We start from the raw sequence: 23,002 nt of genomic DNA on the forward strand, positions 1-23,002 counted from the left end.
GTATATGTCAACCATTATTCCTTTTTTACACTAGTACACTATTCACACCATGGGATTACCGCATATTTCTTGAATTAATAGCTAATAATAGTTTGAAATTGTTACTTTACAGTTGAAACGAAACATCTGCAACATCACATCTTAAATTTTAACTGTATTTCAGTAAATGAATGCAAAATGATGATGTACCTGAATTAGATGAGTTGAAGCTGGAAAGAGAGGGGCTGCCAACTCCTGGCAGAAGGACAGGTGGGATGCCTTGCAGATTTGGATAGGCTGATTGGAGATTCAGAGCCTGCATTGCAGGGTTATCAAACATCCCCTGCTGCATAGCCTGCTGCTGTGCCAGTCCTAAAACTTCATTGGCCTTCTTAATGCGATCCATCTCTTGCTGGGCCATAAGTTGGCGGACAGTGGCTGGGTCAAAGTATTCTTTTTCCTTATCAATCTGGCTGCCAATGGTATCCTTCACCTTAGAGATGTGTTGCGCTGAGAAAATGTGATCACGAATAGAGAGGCGAGCACTGTACTTGATACCACACAAAGTGCATTCAGTCTTCGGCCCCTCATAGGATGTGTGATTTATTCCGAAGTGCTTGGCCATGTTGAGCTTTGCCTTTTTCTCCTTGGCACGGGCATTTTGAAACCACACCTGAACCACTCTCTTTGGAAGTCCAATGTCATTGCCAAGTACCTCACATTCCAGCATAGTAGGAGTCCTGTAGTCGTTGAAACAGGATTTCAACAATTTCAGCTGGAGGTTGGTCATCTGTGTTCGAAAGCGCTTTTGTCCAGGTCGATCTCCACTGTCGATGCTCCTGGTGCCTGATGCTCCAGGACTTGGTGAGCAGGGGTCAGCCATGCTGGACGTTTCACTATGGTCAATTATATGTTCATTTTCATAGTCCTTAGCATAATAGCTTGTTGCAGGGCTTACAAGCCCCGAGGACATCTGGTCATCATTTTCAAGGAGTGGGACTGTGCCTCCAGACTTAGACAAGTAATCACCACTATTCTGGCTGTGCTTTGCATCAGCACTGTCATTATCAGCATTGGCCTCATCACCTGTGGTTGTGTCTGTGATGGCAGTATTCACAGAAGAACAATCGTCATTATCCAGTTTGCTCGGATCATAGCTGAGATTCACTGAAGACATGGTTGCACTCTCAAAATCTTCCATTCCCTCAACTTTAATAGATGAAGGGCTCAGTAAAGCCCTGGGAGACAAATCCATGCCTTTGTTCACTGGTGACATAGAGGAGCTTTGTCCATCACTGTTTGTAGAGACAAGTTGTGAGTAAACTGCTGTCTCTAGAGCATCAATTTTTATTTGCATACCCTCCTGATCAGGTAACATACCAGCGAGAGCTAAATTATATCCAGCACGTTTGGCTTCATGCCAGTGACGAGAGCGAATGTGTGCCTCCAGGGCAGTTTTTGCTTTAAAAAGAGCTCGACAAAAAGGGCACCTGCGATGAGCTTGAGCTGGCCCTACTGCTCTAAACTGACCTTTTCTCTCTCTTGCTCTGGTATTTTGGAACCAGACTTGCACTACTCTCTTTTTTAATCCCACTTCATGAGCAATGTGGTCAAGCATTTTACGTGTAGGATTAGAATCTAACAAATACTTCTGATATAGGATCTCCAGCTGCTCAGGTGTGATGGTAGTTCTAAGCCGCTTGTCTCTCTGTGGCTCTTCTCCGCTGTTTGTGCTGTCATTCTCTCCTGGACTAGTGCCAGCTTTCTCCTCTAACTTCCTCTTCAGGGAGTTCATGGTGGAGGTGGGGGTGGACGGAGAGGTGGCAGAGCTGCTGGGGATCTGTGGCAATGCCCCAGAGAGTAGCTGACTCGCCAGGAGAGGATTGCTGGGATCAAAAAGCATGAAAGGCATGTCAATTGGACGGTCGAGGAATTGAGGGTGGATGAATTGATTTTGCACAGAAAGGAAGTGTAATTGCTGGTGTTCCTGCCAGTGCTCAAAGGAAGGGAAGCCAATCTTGCACTGCTCACACTGGTAAGGGATCATTTGTTGTGCCAGTTGTTGTGTGGCAGAGGTTAGGTGTGCATTGAGGCTCATGTGAGAGCTTTGTGATGAGGCTTGGCTTGTCTGAGAGGCTGAGGGACCACACTGCTGTTGTTGCTGAGAGTAGGAAGGAGATGAATGTTTGATGGACTTGGAAATCGTTTGAATCTTCTCTTCTCTCTGAGGTCTATGCTGTTGAGCCTCGGACTGGGGTTGATGCACAATTTCCTGCTTAATAGAGATTATATTTTCTCGAGGATCATCAGAAATGTCTGGTAATTGCTTGGGTTTCTCGTCATATAGGTTTGAGGTGGATGCTGGTGATGCTTCCTCTTTCTCAGAAGATGACAGGTGTGAGAATGCTGAAGTGGAGGGTGGAAGTGGGCAAAGACTTGAAGAAGAGGGCATTGGAGTGTGACAGGAAGACCCAGAGGGAGTATAACATTCATTGGAAAGATCCAATGAATCCTCGTTTTGGCTGTCATACTGTCCATCCTCATCTTCATCTTTGTAACACAGCTTCTTTTGGTGTTTTATTAGATCAAAAATCCGCTGGAAAACCAGACTGCATTTCTTGCACTGGTAGTTCAGATTTGTGGTGCGGATATAGCGGTCATTTGACAATTCTCGTCTCTCACCCTCTTTACTCCCCTCCCCTTGGTTTTCATAGTTCTTCCTGGCCTTCTGGCGAGCATTTTGGAACCAGACAACAATAACACGAGTGGGGAGGCCCAGAAGGTTGGAGAGCTGTTCAAATTCATCATCTTTAGGATAAGCATTGGCATCAAAGAAGTCTTGTAGCACTCTTAGCTGGTAGTCAGTAAACCTTGTCCTGGATGATCTCTTACTTCCATAAAATTCTTGTTTCTGAGGTTCAGGTGAAGGAGGTTTAGAGTCAATTTTTGTATCTTCTAGAGTTGTTGTTGGTGGATTATTGAAATTGTATGGTGAGTCTTTGTTGCGCTGTCGTTCTTTAAAAAGGGTGTTTCTGAACCAGTGCTTAATGACTTTTTGTGGCAGCCCCGACTTGTCTGCCATCTCTTTGATTTGGTCCTCATTTGGTGAATTGTTGATATCAAAGTACTGTCGCAGGACCCTAAGCTGGTCATCTGTGATGCGCGTCCGTGGCCTCTTGTTCTGCTGCTGCTGCTGTAGCATGGCTGGTGTAAGCTGTTGTTGATATAGCTGGGCCAGTTCTGAGGCCAGGCTTGGCTCAACTGACTGTAACTGGGAAGTCAACTGAGTGGGCAAAGACTGCAGAGACATAGATTGCATCATGAGTGGTGAGAAGAGGGGCAAATCCATTGGCATGGAGATTTGTGCCATTGACATTTGTGGCTGTTGGGGAAGTACAGTTGGAGGTGTAAGTGAGGCAGCAGAGACAGGGATATTTGGTGTGGGAGCTCTTTGGGGTGGAGGGGGAGGTGGAGGAGGCGGTGGAGGAGCTGGAGCTGCCTCTGGTGTAGGGGGTCTCAGTGGATAGAGTTTATCATAATGCTCTCTATATTCCTTGGCAAATCTCTCTAGGGATCGAAATGGAAAGAAAGCCTGATGGATATGCTCCTGGTGACTCTTTAGAATCAGTATGTTTGAAAACAGCTTGCCACAGGCTTCACATTCCAGTTTCTCTAATCCCTCAATGGGGTCCACCACTCTTGTTATCCCACCTGGACCACTTGATCCTGTAGGTCCAGCTGTTTTTTTCTGAGCTTTCTGTTTGTTTTCATTGTATTGAATTACTAACTCAAACCCAAAATTTTCCAGCAGGGCTTTGGTTGCATTTCCTCGAGCATCTGAAGCAATCCTTGGCGGAGGCAATCCAGTATCATGGTTTATGTTAATTGAAATATGCTGAAGATCTTTCTTTTCTCTTAGCTTGCTGTCTGCAGAATCTTTGTTTCCATATTCGTCATTTTTTTCATGTGAATCCTTCTCTCTTTGTATTTCCCTCTCTTTCTCATTCTGAGAGGAGGAAGGTTTCTGCTTTCTTTCAACCTGTTGAAGGAGAGATGCACTTTGCTGAAGCAATGCCATCTGATTCTGAGCATGTGCGTGAGACTGCTGCTGTTGCTGCTGCTGTTGTTGATGTTGCTGCTGAAGATGGTGGTGCATCAATTGCTGCTGCAAGCAATTCTGCTGGGCCTGCTGAGCTGAATTTTTTAGATCTTCCAGCAGTGAGGCGGTGGAGGATCCTGCTAGGCCAAGTGCTGAGTTACTGAGGTTGATTTCTGGGTTCAGCTGAAATTCTGCACCGGGGATGTAGAAAGGGAATAACAATTGCTGTTGTTGCAGGGGGAGAAGTGCATCAGTTGTCATTGGGAAGTGCTGCAGAAGGGCTGGGTTGAATAGCTGTGATTGTAAAATAGCAGCCTGCTGTTGGAGTTCTTGCTGAAGCTGAACTTGGGCTTGGGCTTGAGCCTGAGCCAATTGCTGTTGCTGCTGCTGAAGCTGTTGTTGTTGTTGTTGTTGTTGTTGTTGCTGCTGTTGCTGCTGCTGCTGCTGCTGCTGCTGCTGCTGCTGCTGCTGTTGTTGTTGTTGTTGCCCCCTTGCTGACAGCATGTCTGTAAATTTATTCTTTTTCACCTCATGGTTCTCAGATGGAGAGGAGTGGCAGCTCACTGCTGAATTCCCCAGGGTTTCAATGCAGTGGCTCATATGGTTTCCTCCGAGAATACTCTGAGTTGTTTGAGACCCAGAGGAACTGTGGTTGGTTGAGCTAGTAGTTGAGTTAGTTGCTGGGATTGGACTAGATGTTGAAGTGCTGATACTGGACCCTCCTCCACTTAATCCAGGAGTACTCGCAGAGCTAGGGATCCCTCCTGCTGCTTCAAGTTTGGCTGCCCTAGCTTTAGTTTGGTGTAGAACAGAGCGCATGTGAATCTCCAGAGTTGAACTCTGGCTGTATGCCACGTTACAAGTGCTGCATTTGAATGGCTTGTTGTCAGGACTGCTGGTAGGCTCAGGTTGACCACTAGTGGACTCCTGTAGAGCCCTCTTCACCTTGTGAAGGTGGGAGACAGAATTGTAGTGAACCAGAAGAATGTTCTTCTGTGTAAAAGACTCTTTGCATACAGTGCACTTGAAAGGACGAGATGGATCCAAGAACTTCTCCATAGTAAAGTTGGGGCCCTTTCTGAATGGTAAAGCACGTTTAGGTTCAGATCCATTATCTTCTTGCAGTGAGCCAGAGTCACTGCCTGTTGGGCTTTGCTTCTCTTCTGTGTCACTTTCATCTCCCTCTTTGTCGTCTTCTCCCAGAGTTACATGCTCCTCTCCAAGGGATGGGTCACTCATTACCATAATGTCACCATTCATCAGTAGGCCCCCATAAAGCTGCTGGATATCTGCTTCACTCAGCTCCAGGTGGCTGGTTTCCAAATGTTTCTTCAAGGCCTGTAGTGTTCTGAAGCTTCGCTGGCAAAGGCAGCACATGGTGGCTGCCCTGATCACATGATACTGTGAGTGGAGCTGTAGTTTCTCTACAGTCTTGAAGGCCAGACTGCATTGGTTACAGCGGTACTTGTAGACATGGCGATCAGAAAACAGCAACTGAGCCTTTTGTTGTGAGCTTCATTGAAGTGCAACTGGAGGGAGTTGGAGGACTTGAACACTTGATTACAGCCTTTCTTCCAGCACAGGAATCCTGTGGCATCATCTCTCTCTGACTGTTGATCTTCCAGAGGTGACTTGCGAGCTTCAGCTATTTCTGTTGGGAATGACACACCCTTCTCTGGATCAGCATCTGATGCATCTGTGAATAGGTAAGCCGAAGATTAGAGCAATTCATTAGGTACCTACATATGCAAAGCATGTTTTTTTCCACATTAGTGCCTACAAAATGTGATCAAAGTACACATCATGGAAGTGCTCTCGGAAAAGCAAAGACAAATTATGCAGAGAGTGAACACCAATTATCGTTCACATTTTCTTGTTGTAAGTGAAGGTATTGGCATAAAAAGTAAAAAAATTTAGTTGAAACAATTGTTTTGTGAACCCGAATAAAGACTCTTCATTTCCATTCTATGTAATTACAATTACTGACTTCATACACAGTTAGAAAATTGTCAAATTAGTTCAATATGATTTATTATAAAGTCAGCCATGGTTCCCTAGAGTGACAAAATGCACATTACACACCAAAACCCCCAAACTACTGTAGTTGATTGACCTTTTTAAGAAAGAAAGTTCACCCTAAATGTTAAAGCACATCAGATACTAACCAGCTTGCTTCTTTGCATCTTCAGAGTTAGAATTGGCTGTGGCATGAGGGGTGCTCTGGGACTCTCTGTCTGGACTCGGTACAGGTATGAACATGCTTGCTGGCAGTACTTCAGTTGCTGTCACCTGGAAAAACAAAGCACAAAGGAATCCTGGTGTTAATTATCTCGCTAAGAGACAATGTTATATTTTAGTTTAAAACCTTCAAGGGAAACTGCAGACCCAAACAGGGGGCTACACAAAGTATGTACCAAGAAGTCGGTTAGACGGATCAATAATACTGTAATGGTGCAAGTACAATTTTAAAGATTTTTCAGTGATATATTTCCAATTCAGAAACTAAACAACAATTTCATTGCTAAAAATATGCATACATTTAAAATATATTTAAATCCTTTCACTTTTCTAATTCATATTCAAAGATGAAGTATTGATTGAAAAAGTACATAGGAAGTACCCTAATTCATCATTTTCTAAAAAAATTTAAAGGCAGTCACGTGTGAACGGCTGCAACCTCAGTTTATTCGTGCCTCTTCCTATTCCGTCCTCTCATATCCTCCTTTTATCCCTAAAACCTGAGGACTCATCAACATCATCATTATTAGATCCCTATTCTACATTAGTCATCAGCTGAAACTGGGTGCGTTTGAAAGATGAGACCCTGACTTTTTCCCCTCAACCTTCAATTAACTTTAATTTACAACTCACCACCATACAACCCCCAAACCTTTTTTCCTATGTTTTGCTGCTGAACCTTAATTTAACTCAATATTGACACTTTAAGGACACTTCCCCTTTCACTCGTGGCTTAAATACGTATTACTTATTTAAGTGATTTTAAATATAGAGGGAGACAAAGGAGAAAAAGATATCAAAGAATATAGCCTGGTGGTCCTGTGGGCTAAGACACTTTCATTGTCACTGTAAAGTCCCTGATGAGACTCATTTTTAAAAGTAATTTTGCATTATCAGATCTGTATGTCTGATGCTTTAATCTACCATATGCACCATATGCTCTCTAATTATTCCTCTAATAGACCCAGCGAGAACACAGCTGAATGTACTGTGGCGCGTCATAGAGCCAACAGGCCAGATCCAAATGGAGCAGCATCATCCCCAAGCAACAGGGTTTTCAAGGTTAAGAAGAACACTGTCCATCACAAACTACAGAGACAATGTTGCCCAGTAAGCATCCATCTATCTCCTTATTTGTTACCTCTATCTCTTCAAAAATAATACGAGGAAAATTGATGCAATCAGCATGGAAAGTCACAAAAAAAAACAATGATTTACATTACAAAGTGGACTGTTTCCAGACAACTGCTCCATTTGACGATTAGAGGAGGGAACAGAGACTCCCAAGGTCACTTTTAATTTGGACAGCCTAATTGGCAAACACAGTTCAAAATCATCCAGCCAGACTCCGAATTAATGAAGTGCAATTATTTTCATTACCCCTATCTTATACAGACGGAAAAACGAGACAGGGTGAGAGAGGTAGGAGTGAGGGAATGTGTATGTATGTATATATATGTACTATATATGTGCAGCAAGACATGAGAGACATGGGGCAGGGAGGAGGGGATGCAGAGACAATGGTGGATGGAGGGTGGAAGAGTGAAGGCATCAGTATGCATGCTTGACAAGAAATAAAAGTCACCTTTTCAGAATTAATTAGGCTGCTCTCCTCAGACATGTGAAAAGGATAAAGTACCTTTCCATCTGCATTCACCAGTTATAAAAATGGTGCTGGCTTTAATGTGTGTTATATTACCTCTGTTCTATCACAGTACTCTTATAGTGGCTCAGTACATTACTACCTCCTATAAAAGAAATAAATATTGCCGTCTACCATACTAATGTGCTTGCCATTTACTTTCTAGATGGGGGATGAAGATGGCTAGGCAGCAGACAGAGCGATGTTTTATTCGGTGATTGTCCAGCAAGCTATTTAGCTTCGCGGGATAGAACAGAACAAAGATTTGCTCAGTGATTTACAAGAAAAGAGGGCAAATAAAATTTTATTTCCCCTTGATGAGCATTAAAGAAGGCAAGGAAAGTATTCTCTCATGGTAGACACGGACGTACCCGTGCAGTGCAGCGGATGTAAATCTAACTTCAGGACTTGACAGTCAACGATCACACGATTGAAGCTGCAAACACTACACATTTACATATCATTTCCTGTAGGAGTCGACCTGAGCACTCACACAACATTGTGTGCGTGCTGTTGTATACACTGTCTAAACAGGTATTGTTTATGTAAAAGCTGATTTTACCTGATTTGCAGTGAAAATATTATTTCCGTTGTATGTACTCTACAAAGTGGGGAAACTGTTCATTAAATCTTGACTTATCTGTGTCACAATTATTTTTTAACATTCATAATAAAAGACATTGTTTTGACTGGCACACAGGTGATCACAGACATGGCATGAATGTCGGTGGAGTAATAAATGAACTGGGAGCCGAGAGACCTGCTCATCTTAAAATCATTTAAAAAAAATACAAAAAACGATTATGAGTCCCCCTCCCTAAATGACTGTGATTAGAAGAGAGCTAGAAAAAAGTCTCTCTAATGATGGACACATTAAGACAATGACAAAGAGGAGAAAAATATGCGTCTTGAAAGAAGGGCCCAATCATTTCCAGTGAACCAATGGGATTGCCTGCAGCCATTTCAAAATTAACAGAATTCTTTGTGTTTGATAAAGGACTGAATGTTGGCAATTTAGAGGAGCGAAGACAAAAATGATAAGTGTTCGCACGGCTGGGCGACTCCAGGGTGACGGATTGATTAAGAGTGAGTGACTCATCTTCTTGGCATTGTTGAATCTTTACACTGGTCCTTGACCTGACCCCACTGTCTGCAATATGAATGGCTATAATGTGTATATGTAGTAATATGCTGGGACTATAGAGGCAACAGAGCAGCTTCCACTGGCTTTGGTTTCCTCGCCTCTAGCACAAAATATTAATAACTGTGGAGATAATGACGGACGAGAGGGACAGAGTGAAGTTTGGATCATGATTCAGACAATACATGATGTTATCGACAGCGCTTTTTCTACTTCAGCATTCTGACATGAACTTGATTGATTTGTTTATTTATTTCGTACTTTGGATAATGTATAACCTAAATCACTTAAGTATTTTACCTGCTGCAGGACAAGAAAACCAGAATAAACAAACTGTAATTGCCATGCCAAACTATAACATACCAATCGAATACAATGAAATATGTAGGTTGGTAAAGAAAAGGATTTAAATCTAAGTCTGAGAAATCTAAAAGTGAATTTGGACACTTTACTTTCCCAACCTCCCGTCATCCAATCACGTACAGACAGTTCAGCACTTACTGTGGCGACGAGCTTTTCAACGCAGTCAGGCGCCACACTGTGGAGGTGTGTGAGGTGGAACTGCAGGTGGATCTTGTTGTTGAGCATGTCCTGGCACAGTGGGCAGCGTAACATGGGCTGGACAGAGTGCTGTGTCATCACGTGCATTCTGAGACGATTCAGGTCCGTGTTGGTGAACTTGCAGTAGGGGCACTGGTACATCTGGGTGGAGGTGAAGACGGAAACAGAGAGAGGGGGCAGAGGGTTAACAGGGTGAACTGGGTGTGGTGGGTACAGTGAAGCCTGCTTGAAGAGGAGTTGCAGCTCCGGGGTAAAGAGTGCCCCCCCCCCCCCCCCGAAGCAGGCAGGTCCTTCTGATCACAGAAGTGTGTGATACTGAGCACCCACTTCAAAGTGCTCTCATCTGTCAAAGATTATATTGATTTTCCACCTTATACACAATTAGCAGTGCAACTGCAGCAGAAAGGCTAAAATAATTTAGAACATATTTGAAAAAATAAGGTTCAGCGAGATGGTTAAGTAACTAAATAAGTGAATGTTATTAAAGCACATTTTTACTTTTAATTGATGTGTAAGTTTTCTGTTCATAATGAGGCCTTGGTAATTGAGGATGAGATAACCTTAAGAAATTCAAAGAGTTTGATGAGTTTCATGAACGTCTTTGAACTAAATCCTCTGGTTTTTATCTCACCTGCTCCGCAGCGCTCTTCTCAGCCGTCCTGGGACGCTTCGAGGAGAGTGGGCTCTCTGACGTCTCCGACCGTGAAGAGGGCCTTTTGGAGGGGGCCGGGGAATCCGGCTGGTGCCGTTCCAAGTGGCTGGACAATGCTGAACATCGGCACATGAACATAGAAGAATAAAGAGAGGAAGAGGAGACATGTCAAGACAAGGTGAGGACTCGGCAGCCTGGGAGGAGGTCAGTCAATAACACTGGATAAAGGGCTTTGGAATGTCTTTTATATAACAGCATTTAATGGGAATAGGGCAGCGAAAGTGTTGTTAGCTAACTCATGTCTCCCATGCTGCTGCACGGACAACATGCTCTGATGGGCTGCTCATACAACACCATAAACAGATAATAAAAATATTAGTTGGCCACAGGGTGCAGCTTTAGGTTTCACACCACCACATATTTTCAGTCCACATGAGACAAGGTACACAAACATCTTGCGACCTCATCATACAGCGAGGAGGTTAAAGAGGAACACAAATTGTTACTGTGATTACTTTTCTTCAGGTACGACTTATCTTTATAAGAGTTTGCTTCACATACATGCACAGTGGCAATTGTCTTATATTCATTTAATATAGTGCGATTAAAATGATGCTGACATTGTAATAATAGCATATTGAGGAGCATATTTAACAACAAAGCAAACACTTCAATCCTCGTACTTCTTCTGCATTTAACCACATTTTGTCCTTGTCACAGAAAAAAAAAATCAACAGTAAGAGCTGCAGAAAAAAGATTTTTTTGATATCTGAGTCACACGTCTGCCTCACCAGAATTTGTATTTAATAAGAGTGATCGGGCAATTTTAACTTGGAGGCTCAATTGAACCCAGCTTGGAAAAATCCTCATCTTTGTTTCCATAAGCAGGTGAACGCCAGTGAAATTCTCAGTTTGACCCGCATTTCTGTTACCAGCTAAGCCTTCCCCTGTGTGTTGTAGTTCTGCGCAAGTGGACTGTGACAAAGGAAAATAGGACAGCGAGATTATAAAAGCTCTTTGCAACCCCTGAGCAAATCTGGATATTTCCTCAGAGCTGGGTTGCATACGACAACAAGCTTTCATTTAACACAGAGATTTTCGAGACATAAAACATGCCACTGGGCTCAAAGATGGCATCAGACTGATGATTAGTCATACTCGGCATATTTACAGGACACAGCCATGCTTTGGTGCTCTGTCTGTGGAAATAAAAATAAAAAAAGGCTAGTCACTGTCGAGTGGCTTCCGGTGTTTGAGAAGATCTCCAATCTATATAGTTACTGCAAGCTTGATCACACAGCTAATCCTTTCAAAGCAAACAACATTAATATGAACGAAATAGCATCTTTTTCTTTCCATATCTGCAGAGAGAGGCCTCACACAAGTTATCCAGCAAGCCAAAAAAAAAAAGGAGAGGTGACACCATAGTGAGGTGTCACTGAGCAGTGAGTGGAGCACAGGTCCACTGAGGAGCTAAATCCACGTGGAGCCAGCGCGGGGGGGGGGGGGGGGGGGGGGGGGGGGGGGGGGGGGGGGGTGGGGGGGGGGGGGGGGGGGGGGGGGGGGTAATACTCTTTGTCACCAGTGGAAAGAATTCAGAGTGAAACTTAAGGAGGTGTCTTGCCAATCCCCTTAACAAGCCCTTAAAGAGTTAAATTTGGCCTGATTTGTACAGTCCTAGAAGGGCAAATTGAGAACAGAGGGCATTGGTACGGGAGGGGTGGTTTTGGTGGGGGGTCAGGTTAAGCGGGGCTGACCACGCTCCTGCTCCAGACATTAAAACGTCAGCTCCAATCAGGTCGAGGGCAGTTGAGCTGATTACCCAGTGGGGGACCTGGCTTTGGACAGAGCAGCCTGCGAGATCTCCCAGAGACACTGGGATCAGCCGGGGAGGCCCTATTAGGGTCCAGTCACAGTCAATCCTATTAAACACATCCGCCAATAAACAAAGGGAATGTTAAACAAAAGGAACCTCCCATTCCCTGACATTAACCTCTCAGTCATGGCACTGTCCTCAACAATTCCTCCTCGTCAACTCCACTTCAGTCCACTCCTACTTCACCGGAGCTCGAGGAAAACAGGGACGGTCGTCTGTGGTCACCTTCACATGTCAATAGTCTGACTGGTCACTTGGTATTTCAGGTCCTAACTCCATTTGATGAGGATAGTACCTTTATTTTATTAATGCTTCTTCTCTCTATTTTTGATGATTCACAGTCCGTTACTAAACACCATCTCTACACATAGGACCTTTCTTCTCTCCTTCAGCAGCTCATTCCACTAATGAATCCAGAAAACTCTGTCTTTCTTTCTGTCCTTCGATTTTCTCCACAACAGCTCTATGATCGACTTCAAGCCTTGCATGTGTTTTTCCGAGGACCCCAGGAAGTGCAGTGTTGGCTGAGAAGTGTTTTGGACGAGTGGTTCTCCCGACCCGACCCCGCTCCTTACACGCCATTCATTTTAAACTGTGCATGCTGTGACATCCGAGAATGATGCTTGTGAATAAAACAGATTACCTCCATCAGGTTATTTATTTTTTAACAATGCCTTACACCAACAGGCACATTTCTAATGGATATGAAGCATAGTTACTAGTTAATAAATAATGCAAGAGGCAGTTATTTGACTTTATATCATATTTTTCACAGCTACAAGATAGGGGAGGGAAAATAACTTTTCTAACTAATGAGCAAAACATTCAAACAGCTGCCTAAATCCAACAACATCTGTTAAAACTGTTCGTTTCATCTAGTGTTCATCTAGTGAGCACTTTTTGCCCTAAGAATACAACTTATTTAGAATGACTTCAATGAATTCTTTCACCTGCTGTAATGTTCACACAAGAGCAGGTAACACAGGGCTCGCGCCGCAGCCATAAAGTGCATGCATACAGTACATAGAGTGAGCGTGGACTAAGTAGACACAAGTATCCTCTCAGCCTCATGATTAAGAGGATAAACATAATTGATTATAAGTATATTCCACTTCCACAATTACTCAATTAGCACCAGAGAGGGGAAACAAGTGGCTGTTTATGCTAAGGCACTGGAGAGCTGCTGTAAAAGGGCCCAACCCAGCTTTCTCACTCAGGATGTTTTTATGTTTATGTGTGTGTGTGTGTGTGTGAGAGGGAGAGAGAAAGTGAGAAAGTGAGAGAGAGAGGGGGACAGATGGAGGGCCGGGGAGGCCTACCCAGACGCTGTCGCTCGTCACGGCCAATTAGGACTTCATAAATCTGATCAATCGCGGTCTCTTGAGAATCCTACACCCTGACACCGTCACCGGCACTGTGACTAACATCCAACTACTGTATCCTGTTCTACTTTGTCGACGGTGATGAAAAAACTGACCGAAACATTGGGGAAGCTGGGAATGAAATAGAGGATAACTTTTGTGTGTGTGTGTGTGTGTGTGTGTGTGTGTGTGTGTGTGTGAGTGAGAGCGGTTACAAACAGTCTAACACAGCAGATTGGACACCGGTGTCAGAGCATAGATGCTCATACGTGAGAGACGTGTGTCCAAGATTTGTTCACAACCACTGACCAAAATACAGAGTCCTGGTGGAGAAGGGGTACGAGAGGAACAATTTACCATCAAGAAAGAACAGAACAGGTCAATTGAGAGAACAATAACTGCAGTTTTACATATGTGATACGACAGTCACTCTGTCCATGTTGCTTTGGAAGTTATTTCTAAGTCATTTTCACAGGGTCCAATTTGGCGAGTGGTAAGTTTAGGAACTTATTTGGAGTATTTATTATTTATTTAAGCCTCAGTGGTTGGTGAGATTAACAAGGCTCCTCTGATTAAACCCACACAGAGACAACTATCCTCAATCAGTGACCTTAATATCTGTCAGGAGTCTGTTACCCTGACCTCCTCTGCCCGGTCATTAGACAGAGCCCCCCCCCCCCCCCCCCCCCCCATCAACACCAAACCTCTTCTGACAGATACACGGGGTGGGATTTTGTTTGAAAGCACAAAAGGAAGAGCAGGAGTGGTGCCAAAAAAAAAAAAAAAACTAAGAGTCAATTAGGTGATTATTAATTCATGTCCCTTTTCCGTAAACCAGAGGCTTTTGAGCTGTCGAGTCCCGTAAGTGAATTGGACTTTGGCACCTTGTCTCACCTCCCATAGATACACTGTATTATTCAAGCAGCAGAGGGGCTGTCAGCACAGTGCGATGGTCTTTGGAGCAATCGCGGCCTCGTCGTTAGTTTCAAGAGGAGAAAAAAGATGGCTGCTGGACAGAGCGACTGACACGGCACAGACTGAATTAACCACAACAGGTCAGCCGCCATTGAAATCAACCAGGAGAGCAATCACAGCGACCATTATTGTGCTTTGTCCTCTGAAGAGGTTATCCATATCCTAAAATTGTGAGTTACAGTAAACAATATGTAAGGAAGTGGAGGAAGAGAAATCCTGGTGTTTTGGAGGGGAATTCCTGTCCTACTTACTGACATGGGGTCCTCATCATCTCCGGAGCCTCTGCCCCCTCATTACCACAGTTCCTGTCTTGCCGTGGCAGCTTCAGGCCTCCGGTAGTAAAAACATAAGCTATCATCCAGCTCGTCCAAAACCGACGAGGCCGCATAGCTTTACGGTCACTTTGCCCAGAACAGCCGCAGTCTGCCAATCGCTTTAAACTCTAACTCACACCCACAGTCCCTCCGCACATGTGAAACACAAGGATCCTCAGTGGTGCACTTTCTGCAAAGGGCGTCCTCTGTTCCCCGGCTCCCTGGAACCTTTCACCTTCACACTGCTGACGGCTCTAGACACCCCTCCACTTCGAGAAAATCCTCACCTCAATTCCCTCGGCATGTTGGCCATTAATATGGAGATGATTCAACTCCCCCAGTGCTACAAGTCATTCCCTTTTAATGCTATGCTAACAATGCCTGGATATTGTCTTTTCTTTTTCCTATTCCTACCCAGGTTTTTTTTTAATCTACAGCCTGTGTCAGAGCCCAGAGCAATAAGGGGCAGTGTCCCATTTCATCTTGTAGGTTCTCAGATAATTATTCTGCTTTGAAATGGAAACTATAAGAAAACTAATGAGGCTGCATTTGAAATCACAACTTATTATTTACAAGTAAATATGTTTTATGTCTGTTTCAAATGTGCCTGTCGGGGGGGAGGCATCGTTACAAAAAAAGATGGAGGTGTTATTGAAAAAAATTGAAGGACAAAAGAAAGAAATAGATTTCTGGTGTTATTAGTTGGACGTCGGGTTCTGCATTAAAGGGACTAAACTATAAATGAAATAATGTCCTGGTCTAACGACGTGATCGAAAGAAAGGCAAATCCAAGATGAAGAAATGTAGAGGGGTTATTAATTAGCAGCAGCATTAATAATTTCCAGGCCAGTGAACAATAGGGCGACGTGATGTTCACCTTTACAGGACGCTCAGACACACAGCACTGGTGCTTGGCCATTAGACACCCTGTGGTAAAACCCATAAACACTGAGCTTTCAGGGAGTTGGCTCACAAACAAGGACAATTTATGGCCTATTATCTTCAAAGACAAAAGGAATTATAATTTGAGGGATGACAAGCACTCGAAGGACGTGATATGAATATGTAAACATTTTCACCGCTGTCTCCTGATTTCTTATTCTACTTAGGGTTTTAAAAGCAATAACAAATCACCGCTGCACTGAATGTCTCCCAGCTTGGAGTAACAATAACATAAAGTTGAATAATTTGATTGTAACTAACCATGAGCATGCAATTTCAAATTCCGCCACAGCTTATATTAAATCTACATATCTGCACTGTTATACGGGGCACGATTTATAACGTGTGGTGTGTCTGTTCCTGAGTGAGCAACAGCGGAGGACCAACAGCACAATACAGAGCACAATAAAAAAGTGAGCAGACTGCAATGCCACGGTGCTGCGTCTAGGGGATGCTAATCATCATGTTCATTACACAGACTAAATGAAGCGGCTACAGTGAACAACACAACAGCTGCTTCTCCTGCACATACAGCAACACCTGCAAGTGTGCGTGTGCATGTTAAAGCACATTTAGGCAAATAAACAGCAGGATGTGGCGCCAAAAACACACAGAGACACACTCGTGGTGGAGTGGAGCTCAGCCAGCAGCTCAGTCTCCACTTTAACAGCTTCACACATCGGGTGTCAACGTTGAACTGAAAATCGTTTGAATTTTTTTTTTTCCAGCTGCTCTGTGTGAAAATCTACTGCAGGAGAGACTCAGCACAGGTTTGGAGCGTCCTGCAGAGACAGGTGCTGATTCTGGTTCTGTTCAAGTGACTTCACACTGCATCTGTGAGGACATGTCTGGCTTTAACGTCTCATTACAAATAATACACAGTTGCTCTTGCGACTCAAACATCCAATGCTTATTACCTCACCACAGACGTCAAAACAACACTTACGCGGTGGATGTTCAGTCTAAAATACAGAAGCGATTAATTATGCGTAAATCTAAATTTAGATCGTATTTATCAGGCCTGATATGTGAGAAGTAAAAAAAAGCAATGTTTTTGGGCATAATGACTGAGGAAAATATGCACTATTTGCACATAGCCACGGTGTGCAGCCGCTAATCAAATGCTGAATTGGAACCTGCACATCACTTTTAATTGGGGCTTCAAAAATACTCCCACACAGTTGTACCTTAACAACACTAACATTTAAACCCGAGCCAGCGCAGACAGAAGTCCTGCATGGCAAGGGATAATAAAAATGGATTTACTGCATGCATACAAGCTGAAAGCATGTTGTGTTGTATGCACTTAAGACTTTGACATGACTGCTCAGTAATGGCACATATAAAAAAACTGATGTGACATAATTATACTCAAAGGAGACAGATATATATATTTTTCTGTTATTCTGGATTACTTAAAGAACTCTACATATGGCAAATTAATGTGTTTTAGTAACATTTTAAAAACATATTTAAAACAATCGAAAAAAACGATTGGTTACAGGGTATTAATGAAATACTGTAAACCTCTATGTGTTACCCTCTTTGTTTTTGTCTAATTCCGAGTCTGTCTGAGCTTCATGGACTTTAATGGTCTTAAAAAGGTGGATGATCCGGCCTGAAATATAATTTTTCACCTCCCTTACTCCATCCCCCCCCAAATTGAATGTCAGGAGAAGGGTATGAAAATAATTATTTATCAAGCTCAATTTCAGAGGAACGACCATCCTCCCAGCACCAGAATGGAGACACCATTTCTCTCTCTCTCTCCCCCCCCCCCCACCTCCTCACAAAGAGCCCCCAACTTTCAATACAAGCTCTCTCATATATTTATGTTAAATATGTCAAATCACATTGTGTCCAGGTCTGCAGGTGTATTAACAACCCCCTCCTCACCTTCCTATCTTCCCCTATACTTCACCACCCTCCTGCCTTTCTCCCCGCTGTATCCCCATACATTCAACTGCTGCATAAATACACCACCCGCTTTAATGGAGGGAAGGATCCCGTTCCTGTGCAGGAGCTCATCCCCCTTTTTTCGCCGGTGCTGTCTCAGCTAGGTGAGGAAGGTGTGAGGGAAGAGGAAAAGCAGCTCGTGGCTTTCCGTTTATGCATATTTTATACCTTAGCATTAAAAATGACCCTTTGAATTACTAATCACGCTGCATGATTAATTTGGAGCTACCGCCAACATGAACATCACTGTCCACATACGTTATGATCTTAGTATTCCACTCGTAATTACTTTTACTGTAACTTATACTTTCTTCTATCTGCATACATATCCTAATAATAATATACTTCATAACCACACATTGGCTGGAGGGTTGGAAGCATGTGACACTTACATATGTCTGAATGTGTGCACATGTATATATATTGTCTATATATACGTCTTATCTTTGACATAAATAAAAAAACAACTGAATAATGAATGCATCTTTCAAGAGATGACAAGCCAAATACATATGCATTTTACAAAGGCTTCTGGTGTACCTCTAAATGATTTTAATGAATACTGAGGAGCTGTGGAACAAGAAAGAGAAAATAAGATTGACAGTGGCTTTAAAAAGGAGGAAGCCTTTATTCTGTGTTCGCTAATGCCGTCTGTCTGACAGTGACTGTCATTTGTAAAGGAACAATGTTGTGCTCTGTTCCAACAGCTACATGACAGCGATGAGAAGAAATACTTCAGTAGTTCTAATGATGGACCTTAGAAACAGCTCATCCTCAGACAGTGGGAGACTGAGCACCTTTCAGATAAATAACAGGTTGGCCAAGACGCCCGTGCACCATATTCTGCCATCTGCGTGTCTACTGTACAAACATCTTCAGACAATCACAGGCCCGAACAAGTGCTCCTCTGTTTACCAAATGCATTGTGAGGTCTCCCTCGCTTATTCTCTACAAGACAGGTTTTCTTCGCTCGCTTTGAATGGGCATTGTATTCATCAATCGCAAAAAAGTTTGAGGCACAAAAAGCGACCCTTCCATTAAACTACAGCTGTCTACCTTTCGCTGACAACACAGCCTTGAACCCACCACCCCAACCTCCCCACCCACCTTTTTCACTGACATCAAACAGAACCTCAGACCTGGTTCCCTAATGCACATGCTATTTTTAACTAAGCGTTTCTAATAAGCTGCTGGGAAGCTGTAAATTTTTCATATGCAAGCACATATTTCCTTTGTGAAAACACAGAAACACACTTATTTGGTGATTAGCGACTGACAGAGGGGAGGAAAGGAACTGAATATGCTTGTATCAAATTGCATGCCTTTCAAAAAGGAGGAATCCTAATGCGAGGAGTCGTCTTCCTGTGCACCACAGGTATGAGTGAATTATTAATCGGCCAGCTCATTTTAATGCTTTTTAAAGTGCTTTATTTTGATGTGCTAAAACATACTTTTAGCCATATTCAGTCAGGCATGCATATCATTATTTCTTCCATCAAAGAAGAGTGTCGCCCTTTCAAAGAGCACAAACAACTCAGCCTCATTTAAAATAGAAGTTCGAATATCAAAGACATTTTACAAAGGCTGGGCTTCAAACACTATGATGAAGTTTTTTTCCCTGCACTTTATAAAAAACTTAGGTATGCAAAAGGTCTGAATTGTTTTCCAGCTTTTAACCTGACTAGTGTAAATCAAAACATCCTGCAGTAACACAAGAAGTTAGACAAGTGAGAAGCATCTATCCGGGCCTGTAACTGTTCAGTGTCATTATTATCAGAAATCCTTTCGATTGAATAAGAGAAGTCTCAACTGCCAGCACTGGGGTTTTTTTTCCCACAACACAGGCATACAGAGTAAATTGAGCATAAAAAGAGGAATTAAACTATATTTAATTTGCACTGATGTGTCAGAAATCTGAATACAGTCACTAAAACCAAAACACTGTATATGCAGATGCAGTGAGTCACACGCAGTGGAAGGTTTATAGGGTAAAAAAAAACATGTTTTAGATTCTTGCTTTAAACTTGAGACGACTTGAACTTGTGTTTGAGACCATGTTACATTTCTGTGGAGAAGTTGGACAGCAGGGTCAACTTCCTCTCTATTACACATCTGACAATTGATGGCAAAACTCCTTTTAACACACAAGCATCAGTGTAATTAAATTAACAAACAAAAAAAAAATATTTGTTTGAAAATACCAGCAACTGTATAACCAAAAGGAAAATGACAACTGCTATGAGAAGCAGAAATGGTTCTTGTACATCAGCTATTAGCAGTGCCATCACCTCTCATTGCAGAAACTCCAGCCAATACATAGTTGTTACATTTTTACAATGTAGTGCACTAATTGTCATGATTGACCCCACAACGTGTAAAAAGAAAGTCCACACATGCATGAAATCAAAGTTCACAGTGTATCATTGCAGAACCATTCAAACTTGAAACATTCTCCAATTCCAAAACTACATCCTAAAATGTTTTCTACAGAGCTGCAGCCTGCCCTTGTCCAGAGATTGTTTAGGCCTGAAGCTCCTCCCCTCAGCCTACAAGCCCAACCCCCTGCTCAGGAGTCACCACATACACCTGTCAATAAAGAGGGCCACATATACAACCATCCTGAGAGAACATTAAAAACACTGGTTGTCTGTGTGTGCAGCAAAACTGAGAAAGAAGCCAGTGATATCACATGTGCACACACGCATGGCCCCAGCTGGAGTTACGCATGCAGGCCTTTCTCTTCACATCACTTCCTGAGCGGAGACAAAACACGGGTCACATGTCACCTGGACATATTACCTAAATTGACAATTTATCCTGAGTGTATCTGATGGGATTTAATGCCTGGAAAACCTGCAGCGGTGAAAGAGCAGCCTCTGACAGTTAGAGCAGGGTTTAGGGGGTTTTGGGGACGGAGAGTTAAATGCTTTTAAAAAACAAGGCTGCCAATATTTTTGTTAAAAATGTAATTAGATGCAAGGCTCAGAACCATTCAGGAGCAGGGTCACATGTGTCCTGTGAATATTAGTCCCTAAATATGTGTGGTGGAAATATTGGCCTTACCTGTCCCTTTGGTGAGCTCCTTCTCCCCCCCACTTTCTCTGTCTTTGGTTTGGTCCTCCTGGTCTGTGGTGGTCTCACTAGCAGCCTCCACATCCTCGCTCAGCTCTCCTGAAGGGGGAGGGAGGACGGGATATGTAAATCACCACGCCATCAGAATTGGTGGAAGCACTTAAAGGGACGGCAGCGTTTTTTTCTATAGGAGCTTGCAACAATTACATTTGCTGACACACAGTTGCAAGGCTAGCAGACAAAGAGGGCAGAATCTGCTTTCTGCTCTCTGTCCTGCGCCTGTGTCTGATCATCGCTGTGAAATTCATTTTGACAGGAATTACTAAATCTGAGTGGAAGTGCAGGGGAAGAAAAAGGAAAATTGTATTATAATTGTAATTATTGTTGCTATTATTAGTAGTAGTATTATTATAAGTATTATTGTTGTTATTATTATTATACTGGGAACTAATTTATCCCTTTTCTCCATGTATTCCAGACCATGACACATATATGGCCTTTTCAGTTTAATGTGGACATAAAACTGCAGAAAGAAAAGCACATGTGGTCTGAAGTGGGCAGATGGTAAAATAATTGTCCGGGCAGTATCCTTCAAGAGAAAGACCTTATACCAGACCAGACCCTATTCTCTTTCTCACACACACATGCACACAAAACACACACACACACACACATACATTAACGTCCCCTGCTGCAATCTGCTAGGTTACTTACCAACAACACATGACCCATTCCACCTCATCAGCGCTACTATTGCCAAGAAAAAAACCATAAATATTTAAAACTTCAAAGCCACAATTCATTTGACTTTTTATGCCAAGTCAAAGGCAGAAATCCCCTGTAACCACCTTAAAAGCCTCAGCTCAATATATCAGGCCATTTAGGCGCATTGAAGTCCAAACAATGGATATCCGATAATGCCATTTGTAAGTAACACACAGAGGAAAAGATAGCAAAAACAGATAATAAAAAGGGCATCAATCTTCTTTATTTCCCTACAGTGCCCCCTGAACATCCCCTCTGCCTGTTAAGTTTGTTTAAAAGTAGTGGGACTTGCATGCAATAGCATTGATTTGACAACCGTAAACTAGGCCGCAGTCAATAGGCCCTATCAGCTATTACACAAGTCAGCTAATTCTCAGCAAATGTACTTAAATGCTCTTTTGAAAATGCTTTCATGCTCAGGTCTCTAGTCTATGAGCTATTGATATATTGACAATGCTACAACAGCTACTGAAATATCCTGTTCAAGTATTCAGCCCTGCAGTCATCACACATCCAATCTGAGCTCACCACATGATTACCCACAGCCAAAACCACTTTTATGATGTTACATTATCCCCAACACTCGCTGTTTATCCCACCAGTTGTGAAATATCACATACATTGTATATACGGAGTTGTCATTGGCGTGTGTTATTATCACAGATGCACTTTCATCCAACTCTTTCATGGCTATTCTCACAGACCCTTTTCCCGACGTCTTTTCTTACTCATAGATTCTCGTTTTCTGCTGAGAGAAATGACTTATGGAGAATAAGTCATGTTCCTAAATGAAATGTGAATCAAATTCTATTGTTTTCTGACATTTCATTCTCTGTAGCATGTGTGAAAGAAAACCTACTGTTTCTCAATAGCTTGAAATTATTTCATGATATTTAAAGTACATTTGTCTCCTTTGTTAATGGAGCTACAAAATTATAAGTGGTGCGTATTACTAAAAAAAGAAAAAAATCCATTATTCTACACACAACTGCACGCTTCAACATATGGAGTCATTGTGGAACGCCATCGTGTAAGGAAACAGCTGAGCAGAGAGATGTGTGCACGAACTGTGCTGTTACACATCACAGTTATAACAGTACAAGATCCTTTTTTAAATAAAGATATTTAAAAGGCTTGACTGTCTCCCAGTGAATTTAAGTGTCCCCAGTATCCCACATAAGGGAATGCATTTTGTTCTTTTATTTTTATCCATGTTTCTATTATGTTTCCAAGGCAACCCACGAATTCCATCCAGTGCAGCCCGTCCCGTGCTGGTGAGGCGCAGATCTTAAACATTTCCAGAAAACCAGAAAATCTGCTGCCGAGTCCCAAAATCCCATCCAACTCCCGCCTGCATAAATCTCCACAACTGCGCAGGAATTAGGATACTGTACAGCTGCGCAGGTGCTCAGATTACAAAATAATCCCC

The 23,002-nt window shown here is 42.8% G+C and overlaps 1 protein-coding gene across 1 annotated transcript in view; it reads right to left on the reverse strand.

The window, feature by feature from the left end:
- The window catches only part of zfhx3 (zinc finger homeobox 3), a 208,056-nt gene that overhangs the window by 6,828 nt on the left and 178,226 nt on the right, over positions 1–23,002 (reverse strand). Inside the window, 6 exon segments of the mRNA XM_034570513.1 lie at positions 190–5,577; positions 5,580–5,774; positions 6,244–6,367; positions 9,601–9,801; positions 10,292–10,428; positions 20,800–20,907. Coding sequence (XP_034426404.1) covers positions 190–5,577; positions 5,580–5,774; positions 6,244–6,367; positions 9,601–9,801; positions 10,292–10,428; positions 20,800–20,907 — 6,153 coding nt within the window.

The sequence above is a fragment of the Hippoglossus hippoglossus genome, chromosome 3 (assembly GCF_009819705.1).
Source record: "Hippoglossus hippoglossus isolate fHipHip1 chromosome 3, fHipHip1.pri, whole genome shotgun sequence".
NCBI lineage: Eukaryota > Metazoa > Chordata > Actinopteri > Pleuronectiformes > Pleuronectidae > Hippoglossus > Hippoglossus hippoglossus.